At 51.1% G+C, this 18,486-nt stretch overlaps 8 protein-coding genes across 8 annotated transcripts; 5 read left to right on the top strand and 3 right to left on the bottom strand.

Moving 5' to 3' along the window:
• Nucleotides 1-1,734: 1,734 nt before the first annotated feature.
• N7477_008783 (MIP/aquaporin family protein) lies at nucleotides 1,735-3,684 on the top strand (the record flags this gene model as incomplete). The annotated part of the gene is made up of 2 exons (XM_056970446.1): nucleotides 1,735-1,773; nucleotides 1,846-3,684. The coding sequence occupies 2 exons, from the start codon at nucleotides 1,735-1,737 to the stop codon at nucleotides 3,682-3,684; spliced, it is 1,878 nt and encodes a 625-aa protein (XP_056820478.1).
• Nucleotides 3,685-4,620: 936 nt separating this feature from the next.
• N7477_008782 (cutinase family protein) lies at nucleotides 4,621-5,400 on the top strand (the record flags this gene model as incomplete). Its single annotated transcript, XM_056970445.1, has 3 exons — nucleotides 4,621-4,696; nucleotides 4,768-5,068; nucleotides 5,133-5,400. 3 exons carry the CDS (start codon nucleotides 4,621-4,623, stop codon nucleotides 5,398-5,400), a joined length of 645 nt encoding a protein of 214 aa, XP_056820477.1.
• Nucleotides 5,401-5,793: 393 nt separating this feature from the next.
• Nucleotides 5,794-7,922, bottom strand: N7477_008781 (putative bifunctional fatty acid transporter/acyl-CoA synthetase (FAT1); the record flags this gene model as incomplete). The annotated part of the gene is made up of 6 exons (XM_056970444.1): nucleotides 5,794-5,965; nucleotides 6,021-6,170; nucleotides 6,226-7,128; nucleotides 7,191-7,371; nucleotides 7,426-7,581; nucleotides 7,637-7,922. 6 exons carry the CDS (start codon nucleotides 7,920-7,922, stop codon nucleotides 5,794-5,796), a joined length of 1,848 nt encoding a protein of 615 aa, XP_056820476.1.
• A 754-nt stretch (nucleotides 7,923-8,676) lies between these two features.
• N7477_008780 (putative peroxisomal 3-ketoacyl-coA thiolase (Kat1)) lies at nucleotides 8,677-10,217 on the top strand (the record flags this gene model as incomplete). The annotated part of the gene is made up of 6 exons (XM_056970443.1): nucleotides 8,677-8,781; nucleotides 8,835-8,930; nucleotides 8,982-9,830; nucleotides 9,888-9,952; nucleotides 10,007-10,118; nucleotides 10,179-10,217. The coding sequence occupies 6 exons, from the start codon at nucleotides 8,677-8,679 to the stop codon at nucleotides 10,215-10,217; spliced, it is 1,266 nt and encodes a 421-aa protein (XP_056820475.1).
• Nucleotides 10,218-11,263: 1,046 nt separating this feature from the next.
• bgt2 (GPI-anchored beta-1,3-endoglucanase EglC) lies at nucleotides 11,264-12,847 on the top strand (the record flags this gene model as incomplete). Its single annotated transcript, XM_056970442.1, has 1 exon — nucleotides 11,264-12,847. One exon carries the CDS (start codon nucleotides 11,264-11,266, stop codon nucleotides 12,845-12,847), a length of 1,584 nt encoding a protein of 527 aa, XP_056820474.1.
• Nucleotides 12,848-13,375: 528 nt separating this feature from the next.
• N7477_008778 (uncharacterized protein) lies at nucleotides 13,376-13,846 on the bottom strand (the record flags this gene model as incomplete). The annotated part of the gene is made up of 2 exons (XM_056970441.1): nucleotides 13,376-13,610; nucleotides 13,635-13,846. The coding sequence occupies 2 exons, from the start codon at nucleotides 13,844-13,846 to the stop codon at nucleotides 13,376-13,378; spliced, it is 447 nt and encodes a 148-aa protein (XP_056820473.1).
• An 18-nt stretch (nucleotides 13,847-13,864) lies between these two features.
• On the bottom strand, nucleotides 13,865-15,176 carry N7477_008777 (DUF3176 domain-containing protein; the record flags this gene model as incomplete). The annotated part of the gene is made up of 3 exons (XM_056970440.1): nucleotides 13,865-14,675; nucleotides 14,728-15,033; nucleotides 15,073-15,176. 3 exons carry the CDS (start codon nucleotides 15,174-15,176, stop codon nucleotides 13,865-13,867), a joined length of 1,221 nt encoding a protein of 406 aa, XP_056820472.1.
• Nucleotides 15,177-16,935: 1,759 nt separating this feature from the next.
• Nucleotides 16,936-17,580, top strand: N7477_008776 (ML domain-containing protein; the record flags this gene model as incomplete). The annotated part of the gene is made up of 3 exons (XM_056970439.1): nucleotides 16,936-17,150; nucleotides 17,216-17,432; nucleotides 17,491-17,580. 3 exons carry the CDS (start codon nucleotides 16,936-16,938, stop codon nucleotides 17,578-17,580), a joined length of 522 nt encoding a protein of 173 aa, XP_056820471.1.
• Between the last annotated feature and the right edge of the window lie 906 nt (nucleotides 17,581-18,486).

Genomic DNA, 18,486 nt, shown 5'->3' with positions numbered 1-18,486 from the left:
GCGAGTTCAGGTGGCTATATGTGGGTGGGAAAACAAATTAGGGACATAGTTATGAGCGAAGGCGTCCAAAACTCTATCTTTCAGAAACAAAATATTCTGCGACTGCAACCTGGTGACTCGGGATTGCGTTCCGCAGTCCATAGAACGGTCAAGGGTTGAGAGGATGCGATCCCGACGCTGATGTTGACGAAAGCTGATCGTGAATATTGACTAGCATACCATAAGTAGCAAGTATTGCGCTTCGGCTTTTCTTACGTTCATGACTCGGACTTGTTAAGTATCTGGAGTGAAACCACCTAAAACAGAGGCGCTCCACAGTGCGTGCCGTTGACAGTGAACTGATTTATCGAGACTGTACATCCGCCGCACCCATGTAATATGTCCACAGCACCTGGGAACATAGCTGAAAAGTTTAGTTGGTGAATCCTCTCCTTTTGGTGCTCCTGACTGGATCAATAAAAAAAGAAAAGATGTCTGAAATAGGGGATTGAAGGGTGGACCTTTGCAAAAGCAAGCTTTTTCTCACAAACTCCGCCTCGCTTCCCCTTCACAATTCATAGACAGGTAAAATTCCAATGCAAGTAGACGAACACATCAAGTCAACGTCATAGGATCAATGGCGTTAGCTGGCGTGGTGGGTACTTTGGATAGCTTATGCGGCTAATGACCCCCTTTTACCATCGATGGGGGCTCACTGGGAAAGGATCTGCCTGGGGACTTTTCCTCAACGTGCTACCTGGAAGCCATGTGGAGATGCGACCAAAGCGGGAAGATAACCACCCGCCAATTATGCTTGGGGAGGGGGGGAAGCTTAAACGACAATGACGGGGAAGCTGACGTTATTGTGTCTGGAGATGCTGTTAGACCCGGATGACAATGTGCGTTGAGGTTAAGAAGACTACCACGCGAGTTCTTAATGTTTTTTCCGAGCTAGGACTGATTTTGGGAACTGCCAAGCTCAGCCATAGGGGAATTCCCGGGTAGTGGCCGGAGCCACAGTGGGGGCAATGAAATAGTAAACCTCTCCTTGGCGACGAGAATGCAGTTCGTCAAAGTTCGCGCAGAACATCCTGAGAGATCCAGGGTCAATTGCATAGTGATGTCATAAGACGCGCCACACACCGCACCATGAATTCAACGCTGTGCACATACGTGCATTGTGATCCATAAAAAGGCCCTGAGGGCGATCTCGGATAGGACGGAAGCCTGGGAATTCGCGTAGAGGGGGCTCCATAGAAAAACCTGTCGCTCGACGAACGACAGTGACCGGGCCCGTTAGAGGAAGGAACAAATTCGTCGGTCGGGTAGGCCCACGGTTCAATCAGTGGCAAGCATTGACTTGACAGTGGGTCAGGACAGGAACTAGGCGGCACCCTCCAAAATCGCATTGAAAAGAGATTGGCTCCCGAAATGAAGCTTGGGGGACGCCAAACAGAAGATCAGCGATGATCAAGAGGGATCCTGCGTAGTATCCACTCTGTGTTGAGATTGAACGACGCCCCTGGAGGAACAATTCTGGACACTTAATTCCCCGGTTGTGCCTTCACTTGCGCTTCGACTCTATTTTACCTCCTCGACAGGTCACTAGGGGCTGGGCTATTATTGATTTCCGGGTCCATTCGCCTCGATACTGACATGCATGTTGATTAGTCCAATGGATTGTGCTGTCATCGCCGTTTCTTCCTGCTGACTTAATGTAGACAACCATAATCTGGATTTTGGCCAGTGGTAATCATGGACGGAGAAGAAAATCCTCGACGCCCTCGGGCCGTGGTAAGTGCAGACACTGATGCAGCTCAGAGGGGAAAAGAAACGGCATCTAATGTATTGGAACCACTGCTATAGTCCGGGGCTCGGAGCGAAAGGGAACGGTCGGGACGCGAACGATCATCGACAAATCCTAGGTCTCCTGTCTCTCCTGTCTCACCGACGAGGTCTCGAGGACTTTCGATCGATGTCCCAATCTCGCCCACAAGAAGAGTTCCAACGGTCGAGGAAGGTGTGGAAGCCGAAGGATTGCGACGCCGCAGCTCAGCGGCATCTCGACGAAGCGGCATGAGCAGTCTGAATCCCCGAACGACGCTTGCTCAGAGAACGACCGGCAAATTTACTATGGCTGGTCCAGAGGATACGCCCCAATATAAACTGGCTCAAGAGCCTTTTGTGGCGCCTGGATACAGTGATCTCAACCCATCATACGAACAGGCAAGCAATGCGAAGCCAGTTTGGTCTCTGGCTAAGCCTCTGCCGCGGGTGGTGCGGTCAGGGATGGTGCCAACCAAGGAGGAACTGCTTGAGGCTCGCCAGAAGGCAGAGATGCCGGCCGAAAACTCGCAAAAGCTGGGACTGGACGTTGATCCCAACGATCTGGAGCTGGGGAAAATCGAGAAGACTGCGGATCCTCGGAAGATGGCGGCACAGGTGGAGGATGCACGTCTGCAGCGTGAGCAGAATTTCTTGAACAAGCTCTTAAACGGTGAGACTGCCTCTCAGAGACCCGGATCGCGTGTGTCTCGCTCTTCTTCCATACGCCAGAGACGCACGTCGCAATGGAACAGCCCAGGGCTGGATCAGCTTTCTACAGTCGAAGAAGCTGGATCCCAAGCAAGTGGAGATGACTATGAAGGTGCCGCCCGGCCGGCTGGCTACTTCAGTAACGATCCTCTGGGTCCTGTGCCTGAGGAGCCTGAGCAATTTGAAGACGAGGGTAAATTTGAATTCCCCTCCCTCGACGAAGCAACTTGTCCTGAAGATCTTCACCCACTGGTCCAGGAACTCGTCGAGGACGAAGTGCACAACAATCACACCACTTGGTCCGTCATTCGTACCCATCACCGCGAAGCCCTCGCCGAGGCCCTGGCCGTGTTCGTTCAGCTTACCATCGGCTTCTGCGCGGATTTGTCTGTGACCATCGCTGATGCGGGTAACCCGAACACAACCGACTGGGCCTGGGGATTCGCCACCATGATTGGTATCTACATTTCTGGTGGTATATCTGGTGCTCATTTGAATCCTGCTGTGACCACCATGTTGTGGTTTTACCGTGGATTCCCCAAGCGTTTGATGCCGGAGTATTTCGCAGCTCAATTCATCGCCGCCTTCTGTGCTGCTCTTGTCGCCTACGGTATCTACTACGATTCCATCCAGCACTACCTCGCTACCAACACTACCACTGGAATTGTCACTAGTTTTGTGACTAGCCAACGTGAAACCTGGATTAATCCCCGGACAGCATTCTTTAACGAGTTACTTGGCTCTGCGTTGTTGTCTGTTGTGATTCTAGCTCTCGGTGATGATCAGAATGCCCCGCCCGGCGCTGGCATGAACTCCTTCATCATCGGTCTTATCATTACCTGTCTCAGTATTTCATTTGCCTACCAGACCGGCGCTGCCTTTAACCCCAGCCGTGACTTTGGTCCACGTCTCGCCTTGCTCGCCCTGGGCTATAGCGGCGAGCTGTTCCGGAATGCTTATTGGTTCTATGGGCCATGGGTTGGTGCGACCGCTGGTTGGTTTGCTGGCGCCTTCCTGTACGATTTCTTCATCTTCACCGGCGGTGAATCGCCTGTCAACTACCCCTGGGAGCGAACTGAGCGTGCGATGAGGAAGAGTGGCATGAAGTGGAAGAGACGGTTGCGCATTCACAAAAAGAAGAAAGAGGAGAAGAAAGAGGACACTACGTGAACATACCATTGCATAGTGTATATACCCCACAAACCATCTCATGTATCTGACCTGAGGTGGCTAATGGTGGGATTGACTTTCTATATCCTTGTGACCAATACGGCCCATTTGGATATATGAGCGCAATATGTACTTATCTCATTGACAACATGTTTTCTATCTTGCATCCTGATCGGCGGCGTATTGCGCTTGCGGCCGAAACAAAACGAATACACATTTCTGGCCTCCGAATTGGCATGAGAACACTCGTGATTCAAGGACATATCCAGTCGTCCTGCTAATGCGCCTATAGCCGAATGCATAATTGCCTAATGAGGAATTACCCATCGACTTGACTTGAGGGATCACCTGGTATGGGTTTCAATCAGGGTCCCAAGGTCTCCGCTGCTGATGACAAGCTAAAATGTTCTTTTCTCGCCGTTCGAAGCCATTGTGAGGGGTCAGAAAGGGTCTCTCACGCACGTCCCCACCTGGGCGTCGTGCGGAGCAACTTTGAGGTTCCCGTTTTGGGGCAAGGTCCGAAGCCAAACCCTAAACATTCGTCAAAAGCTACACTTTCATATCAAGAAGGCAGATTTTCCTCACAATCTGGGGGTCACCCGATCGATTATACCTCGGCAGGACCCGAACTATGAGAATCCCATTCCTTTGGAGACCAATCGAAGTATGCCGTCGGCCCAGACACCAGATTCTAACATTAGGACAATTTGGAACATGGCTGGAAGATGAGTCTGCCCAGTTTACAGCAGAGCAAGCCAAGCACCGGCGGGGAGACCTCCGTTGCAGAATGGTCTCGAGTCCGAGGTTCACTCCATTGGTGTGTCGAATTGGCTCTGGAGGTATAAAGAGGCCATATAGAATCCGTTCTCTATAAACTTCAGAGCAGCTTTCCGCCAGCAAACATCTCAGACACAGTCGTGCAGCTCCAACTGCAACATGAATCTTCGTCTCTTGACCCTCGCCCTGGCTGGTGCTGTCGCTGCTAGCCCTGTGGATCTCCAGCAACGCCAGCGTACGCGGACTTCATACTCCAGGATCGCCGAAGACAATTAGCTGATATTGTATCTTTCTTGAAACCTCTAGTTAGCTCGGGCAATGATCTTCGCACAGGACCTTGCAAGGATATTACCTTCATTTTCGCTCGTGGCTCCACCGAAATTGGACTCCTAGGTGAACTTGTCGGACCTGAGGTCTGCTCTGCTCTCCAGGCTGCCAAACCCGGAAAAGTCGCTTGCCAGGGTGTCGGACCTGCGTACACCGCCGACCTGGCATCTAACTTCTTGCCTGCCAACACCTCCCCGGCTGCCATCGCGGAAGCCGAGGGCCTCTTTGAACTGGCTGCGACGAAGTGTCCCAATACCCAGATTGTGGCTGGCGGATACAGGTTTGTCTTAGATCTGCTCAAGATTGCCAAAGAACGCAACGCTGACGGACCCGAATCTATCTAGTCAGGGTACTGCTGTCATGGATGGCTCTATCCAGAAGCTCTCCGCCTCGGTCATGGCGAAAGTCAAGGCTGTCGCTCTCTTTGGCTTTACTCGCAATTACCAGGACCATGGTTCCATTCCCAACTACCCTGCAGCCCGGACCAAGGTCTACTGTGCTGTGGGTGATCTGGTCTGCGATGACACCTTGATCATTACAGCAGCTCACTTTACCTACGGGCTCGATGCGGTTTCCGCTGCTCAGTTCCTGTTGAGCAAGGTGTCTTCCTAGGTCATCTGTCTGGTCTTGTTCAATTCTTCATGGCTTGGATGTTGGAAGAGGGTGCCGGTTACCCTATGACACCAGCCATTCAGCAGGATCTGAGTATAGGGTTCACGACGTATGAGGACGTCGATTGCTTTGTTGGCATTGCAGGGTTTGCCTGTTTGCTTTTCAATCTTTGATATGCTCGTTTGAATTATGGCCTTTTGATATAACCCTGCGAGATACTCAATACTATTTTCCAAGTAGTGAAATATCCCGTTCAAGCTTCTTTGAAATGTTTGTTTACCAATACTAGTATTGATACGGATCACCTGTACTTGGGCTCTACCACTCAAGTCTTTTCTCGCTTTATATACACACTGATTTAATCTTGATCTAATGGCACTCAAGCTGATCAGATCACAGCTTGGCTGCCCCGGTCTCAATCTGTGTCCACCCCTGGTCATCTAACCTCTGGTACGTCGTACCATCCAACCAGTACATCGAGTCACCCTCTCCACCCTTCCGGGGATCCCAGCTTTTCTTCACCAAGTCACCCTTTGCTTGCTTGAAGGTGACTCCGGTGGCAACCCTGTCATAGATGAAATTAGATCATGTTGTCATTCCTGCAACAAGCAGATACTCACTTTTCAGTGATTCGAACCAGACGCGGGAGAGCATAAGAGGGAACACCTCTCTTCTTCAGCTCCTTGTATAGATTTGACATCAGGCGGAGTTCGGCTGCTGGAGAATGCTCTTCTAGAGTAATGCCAGCTGCACCAGCTTGCCCATCATAGCTGCGATCAATTAGCACTTCAGTCACCCTTCAAGGGAAGAGAAGAGGGAACTAACCTAGAAAGCTTCACACCGTACACTACAGCATCATGAACACCCTCAATCCGGCAAATATGATCACGAATCTCCCCAGCGCTAACATTTTCGCCCTTCCAGCGGAAAGTGTCGCCAACGCGATCACGGAAACCAATCCATCCAGAATGATCCTGAAGCACAAGATCGCCCGTCCGCTGGAAAACGTCTCCTTTTTCGAAAACGTCACGAAGTAATTTTGACTCAGTAGCCTCTTCATTGTGCAGGTACTCCGTCAGTAGGCCCCGGTCGCGAACCCGACCAATGGCTTCACCTTCCTCGCCCAAGCTAGCACGAATGCAGAATCCCGTCTTCGGATCACGGTAAGGCATCTCAGTCTCAGTATCATATTTGACAATGAATGTATCGTCCTCCAGAAGCCGGCGGATCGGACCGGAGAATCCCACCTTGCCAACGCCCCAAGCGCCCACTCCATGATTATCGAATTTAGCCAAACCTTCTGTAGAGCGATAGAACTCGCGCACCTCTGGTACGTTGAATCGTTGACGGAACCGTTCCCAGATCTCGCCTCGCAGACCGTTACCCGATGCGACGATGCAGTTGTGGTTGCGGTCGTAGGGAGAAGGGGGAGTGGCCACGAGGTACCGGCACAATTCACCGATGTATAGAATGCGGGTTGCTCGCGAGTCATGGACATCTTTCCAGAATTGCGAGGCTGAGAATTTGCGTCGCAGGCAGAGGGTTCCTGCATTTCCGACGGAGTAGCAGCATCCAGTGAAGAATGCTGTGCCGTGGAAGAGGGAAGAGATGAATATGTTCGCATGGGGTAATATTTCGACTTGTTGTTCACGTCTGATGACAGCGGTGTGGAAGTGATCAAAGCCAACATATTTCGTACGGCGCATGCTTTTGGTTTTCCGGTAGTTCCTGATGTGTAGATCAAGGCTGTAAGATCCTTTGGACTACGTTTAGCTGCTTGTAATCCAGACGGAGAGAATTGTTGAAGGGTATCGAAGGTGATAAGGTCCGTCGCACCCGTTTCAGTGCCATCGAATGAAGAAAGATTAAATGTCGAGTGGGGCAGGTCGGCGCAAACATGTTGACACACATCAGGGGTAGAGATGATTGATTTTGAGCCGGAGACATCAAGACAGTGAACAAAGGTGTCATCTGAAAGACTGTTAGATCCGTTGGGCAAACTTCGAGAACAGATAGCTGGCTTACCCCGCAAATTGGTGTTGATCATAGCGGCCACCGCACCCAGTTTCGAGAGCGCGTAGAGCACGATCACCATTTCTGGTGAGTTGGTCGTGTAAACGCCGACCATGTCGCCAGACTTTACTCCTCGGCTGTGCAGCAGAGCTGCAAATCGGTCGGCCACTACCAACTGCGAATAAGTCACTGGTAAAGTGTAACTAGCGAAAAGAACACTCACATTCTTTCAATTGAGTATAAGACCAGGTCTTCTGTTCAAACCAGACCGCATCCGTAGCTCCCTGTCCTTCGACCTCCACAACCTGCTCAAGCAATTTGTAGATTGTCGCCGACTCGCCGAGCTGGCCAATGCGCTCGGCCAAGCGCTTACCAAAGGCCCTATCATTGAAAATAGTAGACAGATCTGTCGAAATCGAGAGCTTGGCGTTCAAATAGGCACCTGCAGCGACCGAGATAGCAGAAGCCACAGCCACGGCGGGCACGCCAGCTTCAGCGAAGAATTCCATTGCGTACGTGGTGGTCCAAGATCATTCGAACACGGAAGGGAAGACGCGACAGTTTGCGTGTTATAAGAGCTACCCCGGACCGATAAGGTCGAAACGGAAGCTAGCCAGCCTCAATCTGCCGTGCAATACCAGGCAACACGGTACCCAGCAGCGGCACCGAGGCGCCTTACGAGGTTCAATACGGGAATACCCCGTATCTGTCCCGACACCCGGCTCACACCCCACGCTTTAGCCGTGGTCTCACCCCGGTTTTGATGCAGACGCCCCGGAAACATACCGGTCAGAGTCAAAATATAATGTTTTATGTGCCCTAAAGATGCTGGAAGACCTACTTTTGTGTTGATTGATATCATGCAAAATTGTCGACAATAGTAACAAGTTTACTCACCCCCACCGACATCGGGTTAGTAGCATTCAATACCGTCAATCAGCATGGGGTATGGGTAACATGAGGTGTCCGTAATTTACATCGAAGCCACCAACCACAGGCCGTCTTTACAAGCCGAGGACTAGAAAATTACGGTATCTTACGAATTGCCCGCCGAGAGCAACGGCACTTCTGTCGGTTCGACTTGACCGTGCCCGGCTCGGTGTTTATGTTGAGGCTAGGCCCGATACATTCTAACCTGGAGAACCCCTAGGCTTGAAAAATAGCCGCGGCTCGTCGGTCTCCCCGCGTTCGGTCATTAGAAAAGAAACCCGCGCCGCAATCTTGACTCGTTTCCTGAAAAAACCCTCCCATCTCATAACTACCATGTCTTCACCACAGCAGCGATTGGCGTCGGTCGCAAACCAGTTGTCGCCTTCGGGCACTTCTGCAGCTAAGCAGAAAATCCTCTCCAAGAACCCCGATGATGTGGTACGTATCTACTTCGAGCTATGGATGATCGGTTCTAATTAACAGATTTACAGGTGATCACCTATCTTGCGCGCACGCCGCTCACCAAGGCCCGCAAGGGTGGATTCAAGGATACAACCGTCGACAACCTTCTGATATCCCTTCTCACTGTGAGTTCATCCCGATCGAGGTACAAATTTCAAAATGCTGAACATGCCCAGACCGTGCGGGAGAAGTCCAAGATTGACCCCAACCTCGTCGAAGATGTCTGCGTCGGCAACTGCCTCGCTCAGGGCGCCGCATATATCGCCCGCTCCTCCGTTCTCGCTGCTGGATTCCCCGTGACAACCGCCGCATCTATTACTAACCGGTTTTGCTCCTCCGGCCTGCTGGCTGTGCAAAACATCGCGAATCAAATCATCGCCGGATCAATCGATGTCGGTATCGCGGTTGGCGCGGAGAGCATGAGCTCCAATGCCGACGGCGGAGCTCCTGAGATGGCGGAGCGTATTAACAACCACCCGATCGCGTCGCAGAACTACTGGCCCATGGGTCGGACGTCGGAGAATGTGGCGGAGCAATTCAATATCTCACGCGAGCAGCACGACAAGTTTGCCGCGGGTAGTTACCAAAAGGCGGAGCGCGCGCAAAAGGCGGGTTGGTTCGAGGATGAGATCGTTCCTATCAAGACTCAGATCAAGGATCCTAAGACTGGGGAGGTCAAGGATATCGTGGTTGATCGCGATGATGGCATTCGCTATGGTACCACCGCAGAGGGACTGGGCAAGATTCGTTCTGCTTTCCCTCAGTGGTCGCCCAGCGCCACTACTGGTGGAAATGCCAGCCAGATCACCGACGGTGCGGCTGCGCTTGTTCTGATGAAGCGGTCGAAGGCCCAGGCGCTCGGGCAGCCCATTGTTGGAAAGTTCTGCGGGGCGACTGTTGCTGGACTCGAGCCTAGAATCATGGGTATTGGCCCCTCTCTGGCGATTCCCAAGATCTTGAACAAATTCGGCTTGAACAAGGATGAGATTGATATCTTTGAGATCAACGAGGCATTTGCCTCTATGGTGAGTCTTAGCTCATTCTTTTTAAGGGGTCTCTCCGTATCTGACAGCTTTCACTAGGGTGTTTACTGTGTCAACAAACTGGGCTTGGACGAGGCCAAGGTCAATCCTCGTGGAGGTGCTATGTAAGTTCTTAATTTAGTTCTCCGGGGATATCTAATAGGGGCTAATCTGGGCAGTGCTTTTGGTCACCCGCTGGGTGCTACTGGAGCCCGACAGGTGGTCACTGCTTTGGCAGAGTTGCGTCGCCAAGACAAGCGCGTTGCCGTGACTTCGATGTGTGTGGGAACTGTATGTCTCTCTCTCTCTCCCTGCGTGCTTACTTCACATCACTAATTTTATGGCTTACAGGGCATGGGTATGGCCGGTATCTTCGTCTCTGAGCATTAGATTCCCTAATGATGATCCTAGCAATCTTGTTCTGGTACATAATTCTATATTCAGTCACAATGGTATAAATAGCAATCGTCCATCCCGCAATTCTCAGTCCACCCCTTACTATTGTGCATAGCGTGCGGGACAACTGGGGCTCGGCCGACGGCACTACTGTAGGCCTCGACCTTGACTTCGCCACACTGAGAATTCGAGAATTGGTGCCTTGACCATAAGGTGTCCATGTGTCAGCGCGCGGCCATCTCCCCAATCGGGTAAGCGCGATCAGCCACAAAATTGTGCGCAGGATGATCCCCATCCACACTGCAAATGACGCATCACAGCGCCAGGTCTCTCCGCCGAACACTCACGATCAATCCCCAAGGAGTCTACCCCTGAGGGTCTTGGTCATAGAGACACATCGTATCCTGCATCGCAATGACTTTTCCTATGCCCGGGTGGACAACTATAACCGCCATGCTGGTGCCGAGGTAGCCGGGCCCGGCTCTTGGCTCTGTCTCAGGAGAATTTAAACCTGCTTAGCCAGGGCCCAAAGTCAGTAAGGGATATCAACCAAGGGTCCCAAGAACCGGAGTTCACAACGGAAGGGACATGGAAGTCCGAGAAGGATGCGGTTCCACGGGATGCACACATTGGAACCCTTGAGCGAAATGGACATTGGGTGGAAACATGGGGATGGCGAATGGCACATCAGGCTCCGATGAAAGTCCAGGAGAAGAACTCCACTACGAGAGAATCATTGGATGCCCACTTATTTTTGGAATGACCCTCCCAATCGATTTGAGCCATCGAGAGACAAGCAAACGTGTCCCGGTCCACTCTGAGTTCCACTTTGTGTCTCCGGTGGCGTTGTCTGAAACTCAGGTCCGCGGACCTGGATTTTATTTCTCAATACATAGCATTTGTTCTCTTCCTCTCCTCACTTTCGCACACACACACTCTCTCTCTCTCTTTCTTCATCTTCTTTGTCACCTTCCTGTCACTCATTCGACTTTTTTCATTACATATCATACTGATATACAGTGTTTTTTTTTATTCACGCAATGTTCTCCAAGCAGGCTGTCGCTCTCGCTCTGGCCGTGGCCACCGCTGAGGCCGCCTACCAGGGTTTCAACTACGGCTCTACCAACGTCGACGGTAGCTCCAAGTACGAGGCTGACTTCAAGACCGAGTTCCAGACCGCCAAGAACCTCGTTGGCACCGACAATGGCTTCACCAGTGCCCGTCTTTACACTATGATTCAGGGTGGTACCACTGCCGACCCCATTCAGGCTATTCCCGCCGCCATTGCCGAGGACACTTCCCTTCTCCTCGGTCTCTGGGCCTCCGGCGGCAATATGGCCAACGAGATCACTGCCCTCAAGGCTGCTATCAGCGCGTACGGCTCGTCTTTCGGCGACAAGGTCGTTGGTATCTCCGTTGGCAGTGAGGATATGTACCGCAACTCTGTCACTGGCTCCAAGTCCAACGCTGGTCCCGGTCTTGAGCCTGAAGTCCTCGTCGAGTACATCAAGGAGGTCCGCGCTGCCATTGCGGGCACCAGCCTGAGCGGTGCCTCCATCGGTCACGTCGACACCTGGGATGCCTGGACCAACAGCTCCAACGCCGCTGTCGTTGACGCTCTCGACTGGCTTGGCTTCGATGGCTACCCCTTCTACCAGCTCACCGACTCCAACAGCATCGACAATGCCAAGGCTTTGTTCGATGAGTCCGTCGCCAGGACTCAGGCGATCGCTAACGGCAAGGAGGTCTGGATTACCGAGACCGGCTGGCCCGTCAGCGGTCCCTCTGAGAATGAGGCTGTTGCTTCCATTGCCAACGCCCAGCAGTACTGGGACCAGGTTGCCTGTCCCCTTCTCGGCCAGACCAACACCTGGTGGTACTTGCTCGCCGATGCCGGTGCCTCCACCAGCTTCGGTGTCTCCTCCAGCACCTCCGACACCACCCCTCTGTACAACCTCCGCTGCAACACCACCTCTAGCACCAGCTCCAGCTCTGCTGCTGCCTCCTCCGCCACCGGTTCTTCCTCTGGCTCTGCCGCTGGCAGCAGCACCGGTTCTTCCTCTGGCTCTGTGATGGGCGGCAGCACCGGTTCTTCCTCTGGCTCTGCCGCTGGCAGCAGCACCGGTTCTTCCTCTGGCCCTGCCGCTGGCAGCAGCACAGGTTCTTCCTCTGGCCCTGCCGCTGGCAGCAGCACCGGTTCTTCCTCTGGCTCTGCCGCTGGCAGCAGCACCGGTTCTTCCTCTGGCTCTGCCGCTGGCAGCAGCACCGGTTCTTCCTCTGGCTCTGCTATGGGCGGCAGCACCGGTTCTTCCTCTGGCTCTGCCATGGGCAGCAGCACCTCCGGCGGTATCATCGCCGCTCACAACGGCACCCGCCCTGTTGGCTTCCACTCCACTGTCTCTTCCACCCCTCTCGCTTCTGCCACCAAGGCCGCTAGCACCTCTGGCTCTTCCTCCGGTTCGGGCTCTTCTGCTTCCGGCAGCTCCTTCGGCGCTGGCTCCAACTTCGGTACCTCCAGCTCTGCCTCCGCTTCTTCTTCCCCTGTGTTCAACTCTGCCACCCGCTCCACCGGCTCTGCCTTCGGCGCCATTGTCGCCGCCATTTTCCTCGGCATTGCTGTCTAAAAGCACTACTTTTGATGTGTATGCGGTGTGATGGACCAGATTTCTGTGAAACCTTTTCGGTGCCGGGTTGAGCGCTTTATTGTGGATATTCTTTTTCTTCCTCTCGTTTATTGTACATTTTAGAAATAAACTTGACTCGGCGTGATCTTGGGGTTTCGCAATACATTGTTACATAAGCTTTTGTAAGATAATGGGAGGTCTATCTATGATGTTTGTTCTCTAAAAAACTTTTCCCTTCACTTGTAGTAAGTCCATATCTCTACGCTGAGAGTCAGTAATACGAGATTCGTAAAGAATCAATGTCAGCTACGTATCTTCCGTTTCCATTGCCACCAGCTCAGAGGTTCTGGTCCAGTCCAAGCAATCGCCATCCATTTCTGATATTGTCACGGCTTATATCATCGAATGGTTGAGGCACTGAGTATTAGAATCTTAATTATCATAACATGAGACCACCGAGTCATATTTATTCAACCTTAGGAAGTAGATCCAAGAAAAGGCATGAAAAACACAATCTAGCAGGAGGCATCAAGAAGGAACAGCTTTCAATCTGATTCCTTCCGCCGAACTCTCCAACCAAACCTCCATTTTCCTCGACGTATCCTCCATACTCCTAAGCGTCGGACTCGTCTTCAACGGCCCGGAACTATCAACCGATAGACCCGAGAACAACAAAGCCAGCGGACTGGATTTCCATATATATTGATTTCTCGTATGAACCACAGTGATAGCCAAAAACACCAAGCTGAGCGTGACCAGCGCACTAGGAAGAATCAACTATTCCCACCGCACATGGTTGGATGATTGCGCGGTCCATGTTGTTCCATTCACTGACGCCGAGCAGACTTTTGATCGCGCGTTCAGTGTTAATGAGGATGCCATGGATTCGAACATTGTTGAGATATCGGTGAGGTTTCCATAAGTGCCGTAGATTGCCTGTGCGGTGCTGGGTGTCCAGCTTGGTCTGTTGCTCATGAAAAGGGTGCCTGTTCCTTTCATTAGAGGGGATAATGAAGTTTACATGGCTAGGCGGCTGAGCCAGTTCACGTTGTAGACGTAGTCTTGTGGGTTTTCGTATGGTTGTTCGTAGTGGCTTCCGTTGAAGAAGCATGTCTCTGGCGTGATGGCGAAGTCTTTTGTTGTGTCGGTCCATGATGTTGAAGTGTTGGAGGAAGTTGAAATTGCGGTTCTGGTTTCGGAGAATACGCCTTCCGTGACTTTTGCTTTGTGGGTAGTGACGCAAAAATAAAGAGCGCATTCTGTCGCGCTGATTTGGACTGCTGGTGGGACGCCGTACCCTGGAGAGGTGATCGCGGTGAAGTTCAGAATCAGTGGTACACCGCTGGTGTTGAGTTTCAGGATATCAATATTATAGGTGGCATTCATCATGTACATCATGTTTTCCGCGGTGGTGAAAGATAATCCGTTGGGCAATTGATAGTTGTATGTACTTAGGGTTGAGCCAAGTGATGTTTTGTTGAGATGGAGGGAGTTGGTGATGTTGGCACACTGGCTGCAGAATCCGAGAGATTGGTATGTGGGAAACGTGCAATTCCCGGTTGGACAACTTGCCAGGATGTCATTGCTGTTTGGGGCTTGGGTTTGAAAGAGGCCGGAGTATATCGCGCCATTCGTGCTGAGTGGTACTTCGTTCATTCCAGGACCAGCACCCTCGCCGTAGTCAGTATACAAGCTGGCGTTACAGACCTGGATAGACGATCGACCTGCATCATGGATTGACCTCGTATTGATACCGATTACTTGTTGCACGAATGGATCGCATGCAGCAGCTAGCACAAGGATGAAACGTCCGAAAGTCACCAAGTGGCTAATACCTGTCAGTATAGGAACATTTGTCTGGATGCTCATGGCAAACTTACCGAGGCAGAAAGCGAGTAAGTACGATCAAAGCTCCCATGGCTCCGCGGCTGGCGGCATCGAGAAGTGCAAGGTCACTAAGCTTGTTTCCACCTCGAAACCAGGACCATTTGAGCTGCGCCAGAGACTCGGTCAAAACGAATGCCATGGTTGCTTTCATGACAGTGCTAAGCACCGAGACGAGGGTGTTGAGTGTTATGCCATGAGGCCAGTCAGGCATAGGCTTCCCGTCGAAGTTGAAGAGTACTGCGACAATAGCGACCAAGAACACAATAGACGTGAGACACGCAAGAATTCCCAGGGTCCAGCTTGCACCCTAGCATCCCTGAGTCTGAGACTGCAGAAACACCTGTTCTGCCGAGGACAGTGGCCGATGTCGCGTTCCCTCAGCCTCGGGCGCATCATCGAGTCTCACATAGGATAGCCGGGAGTCATCTTTGGCTGGCTTCATTCTCAATCATAGTCCCAGGGCCAGGAGATAGGCTGCCTTGAGCTGAAGAAGGCCAAGGGAACATTCTGAGAAGGAAAAAAAACTTAGCTTGGGGTAACATTAAGTGAATCGCCAACAAATTTTCCCCATATGGCCGATGAGTGAAACTAGGGCGGAATCGCAGAGAATTAGCGCGATGATTTTGAGGTTTGGGCAAATCCATTCCTCCTGGAAGTTAGCGTCGGAAGCTTTACTTGGTAAAGACCCACGTATGTGACAAGAAACACCTATCAACTTGGACGTTTAGGGGAGCTGGTGGGTCGGTGATCCATCGGTGATCAGAGACATTCTTGGATGCCGAAATAATTGGTCTCTTAATCTTCAGCTAGTTGAATGCGCCTTCAGATTGCGCGCCCGAATGGCACAGTCTATGTACCGTCCAGTTAGCGCTAGAAGCTTCATTTGATAATATGATAGGATCCTAGTAGTCAAAGGCAATTTTCTCCTCAATTTTCTTTTTAAGCTCAATCTATCTGCCAATACAATATGCGACTACGTGTCCGTCACTCCTTCGAGGGATAGAAGAAGGGAACGTAGGAATGGCCGCGTGGGGTATATTGTAACAGTGAGACAGAAGGGGAAGATAATGATATGCCACAGAGATCTCAGAGAAGGTGATGCTTGCGGGCTGAGCGATTGAGGCCTTTGCAACCTGTAGATTCATATTTGCCATTCCTTTGCGTGGATCAATATCTCACTTGAAATAACAGGAGTTAGTTGGGAGCAATAAAATTGACAAGAAGACCCAGCTGGATCGACAACATAACCTCTGTGGAAATAAACACCGATAAAGACAAATGTAATGACAATGGTACCAATTCTTTCCTTACGCAAAAGATGGGCAGAATGTGCGAAGATAGGTGCCTGTCTCCAGCCCCCAGCCATCCTCATAATAATTGGTGCATAGCATGTAACATTCAGGTTCAGTCAAAAGGAGTGAACGGTGGTGAACAGGGCAAAACAGATGAAAGAGAAAATTCAGAACAACTAGGATTTACTAGGAATGAGCAGAGTTCTCCGCTTTCCAACCGGCAAGATATTGACCGACTCACTCTTCGTCGTTATTAGTGGACTCAATTCTAAGGATTGCGACGGATAGATGAAGTATTTACCCTTCGAATTCATCTTGTTTCCTGGAATGAAAAAAAGTTTAATCCATCTTAGTTTATGAGACACGGAAAGATGACTGAATGAAAGCAAGTGCTGGCAATATGCACCGCTTGTCAGTGAAAATGCCCTCGAGCGTGGAGCAGGTCACGAGGCTCCACTTGGGAAATGTCGAGCTCGGGGCGGATAGCGATAGACTGATAAAGCAGGGGAGCACGGTGGGTCAAACGCTTCGGTAGGATGAAGGGACATATGATAAATCAATTCAAGTTGCTTGCAAATCATAAGATAGAAAAAGTCCTCTACAGAGATAAGCAGGGACTTCACGAAGCTGAAATGCAGGTACAAGTACGATGACAGCGAATACAAGGAAAAGGCGACACGCAGATCATTCCCCGAAAGGCCATGGCGCATCACGTGCCCCGTCGTCATCAAGTGACTCCAGCCCTGGGCTTGGAGATCCAACACCTCTGTTCTCCTCCACTGCACCTCTCTGGACTCTATCCTGAACCTTTCTCTAGGTCCTTTGAAGGTACATAATTGTTCTCAACATAACCATCGCTCTCCACAACCTCATTCACCACCTCCCAGACCAAAGCCAACCTTAGCAACCATGAAGTTCTTATCGGCCGCCACTCTTCTCCTCACGGCGCCTCTGGTCTCGGCTGCCTCCCTTCCCTCGCTCTTCGATCCCTCGCAGGTCACAATCAAGACAGAGGGCCCCCAGTTCCCAGTTGAGGGTGACAACCCATTGGAGTATTGCCAAAACCCAGAAACCCATCTTCTCAAGATCCACTCTGTCGATCTCGCGCCCAATCCCCCAGAGCCGTATGTCTGACTTCTTGATATACTCTGCATATGAATCCCGACTGACAATTGCCGTTTTCCAATAGTGGTAAGACTCTCAACATCAAGGCCAGCGGTATCCTTAACGAGAGGATTGAACAGGGCGCCACTGTGAGCCTGGAGGTCAAGTGGGGTCTCATTACTCTGATCAAGCAGACCGTCGATCTCTGCAAAGAGCTCGAGAACGTCGATATGGAATGCCCTCTGGAGAAGGGTGAAATGTCGTTGACCAAACAGGTCGATCTGCCCAAGCAAATTCCTCCGGTAAGCTCTACATCAAATGACCCTGGTCCTGACAGCGAAGCTGATATGCAATCTTCAGGGTAAATACTCTGTCCTCGCCGACGTCTACGACAAAGACCAGAAACAGGTTACCTGCCTGAAGGCCAACGATATCACGTTCCACCTTTAGACACCCTTCGCGGATCTTTTCATATCCTTGCATCCACGCATCAGTGGCCCTTGTCCAATAATTGAGTAAAAACATTGTGATTTTCGCTTTGTTTGACCTCTCAACGCTATCTACGCTTCCGCCTATGTCTCGTCACGACCCTAGCTGATCTTGCCTCTCTTTTGATCTTTTTGACCTTCTCAGCATCCCAGTCCATTCAGATATCACTACGTTTCACAACTCTATTTATGTTTTGCATGTGTAATCTGCTACAAATTTAACGCCATCAAGCTTTACAGGCTTTAATGCATCTTGAATATCATCTCAAAAAACAGTGTGATCACCTCACTCGCAGTCCTGACATTAGCTTTGGACTTCCACCGCTGTTGATGAGGAATTTTACTTTAAAATCAAGTATTTGTCTGGAACTACCTCAGGGCTGGTCATCGGGTCTCTATACTGGGATATCTCCAGCTCATCGCCATTTGAGGAATTGGTACTGGTCCTTTAGGCTCGATACTCCCACGAATATTTGCTTGGTGCATATTCCGAGGCCCCATATTCATCGGATAGTCAACAGCAGAATAGAAGACTCCTTAGTTATCCCAAATGACCATATCACCTTCCTCAACAAGCGCCAGCAAAATATACTCCGCCTTGAAAATACATTGCTAGATACCCAGGATGAGTTTACGAATCTCGGCCACGCCCTCTGCAATTCGAGACTTGTCTTCGTGAGAGATGCGAAGGTAGTGGCTCCGAGCACAAATTTAATGGACCTGAAAGGCCTTTTCACCTTATCCAGACGGTCGGGTAGTGTTGTCGAGTTAGTTAGTGTGTCACGCAGAAATAAGGCCCAGAAATAAATCTGCCTTCTTGACAGCTGCCAGGTCGTACTCTCCCACGTCCTCCGTCGTCAAGCGATCA

Source organism: Penicillium maclennaniae (assembly GCF_028827695.1).
Source record: "Penicillium maclennaniae strain IBT 15551 chromosome Unknown utg000007l:1.0-4884863.0:1.0-4888362.0, whole genome shotgun sequence".
Lineage (NCBI taxonomy): Eukaryota > Fungi > Ascomycota > Eurotiomycetes > Eurotiales > Aspergillaceae > Penicillium > Penicillium maclennaniae.
The sequence above is the reverse complement of the archived record's forward strand: the minus strand, read 5'-3'. Positions and strand labels throughout refer to the sequence as shown.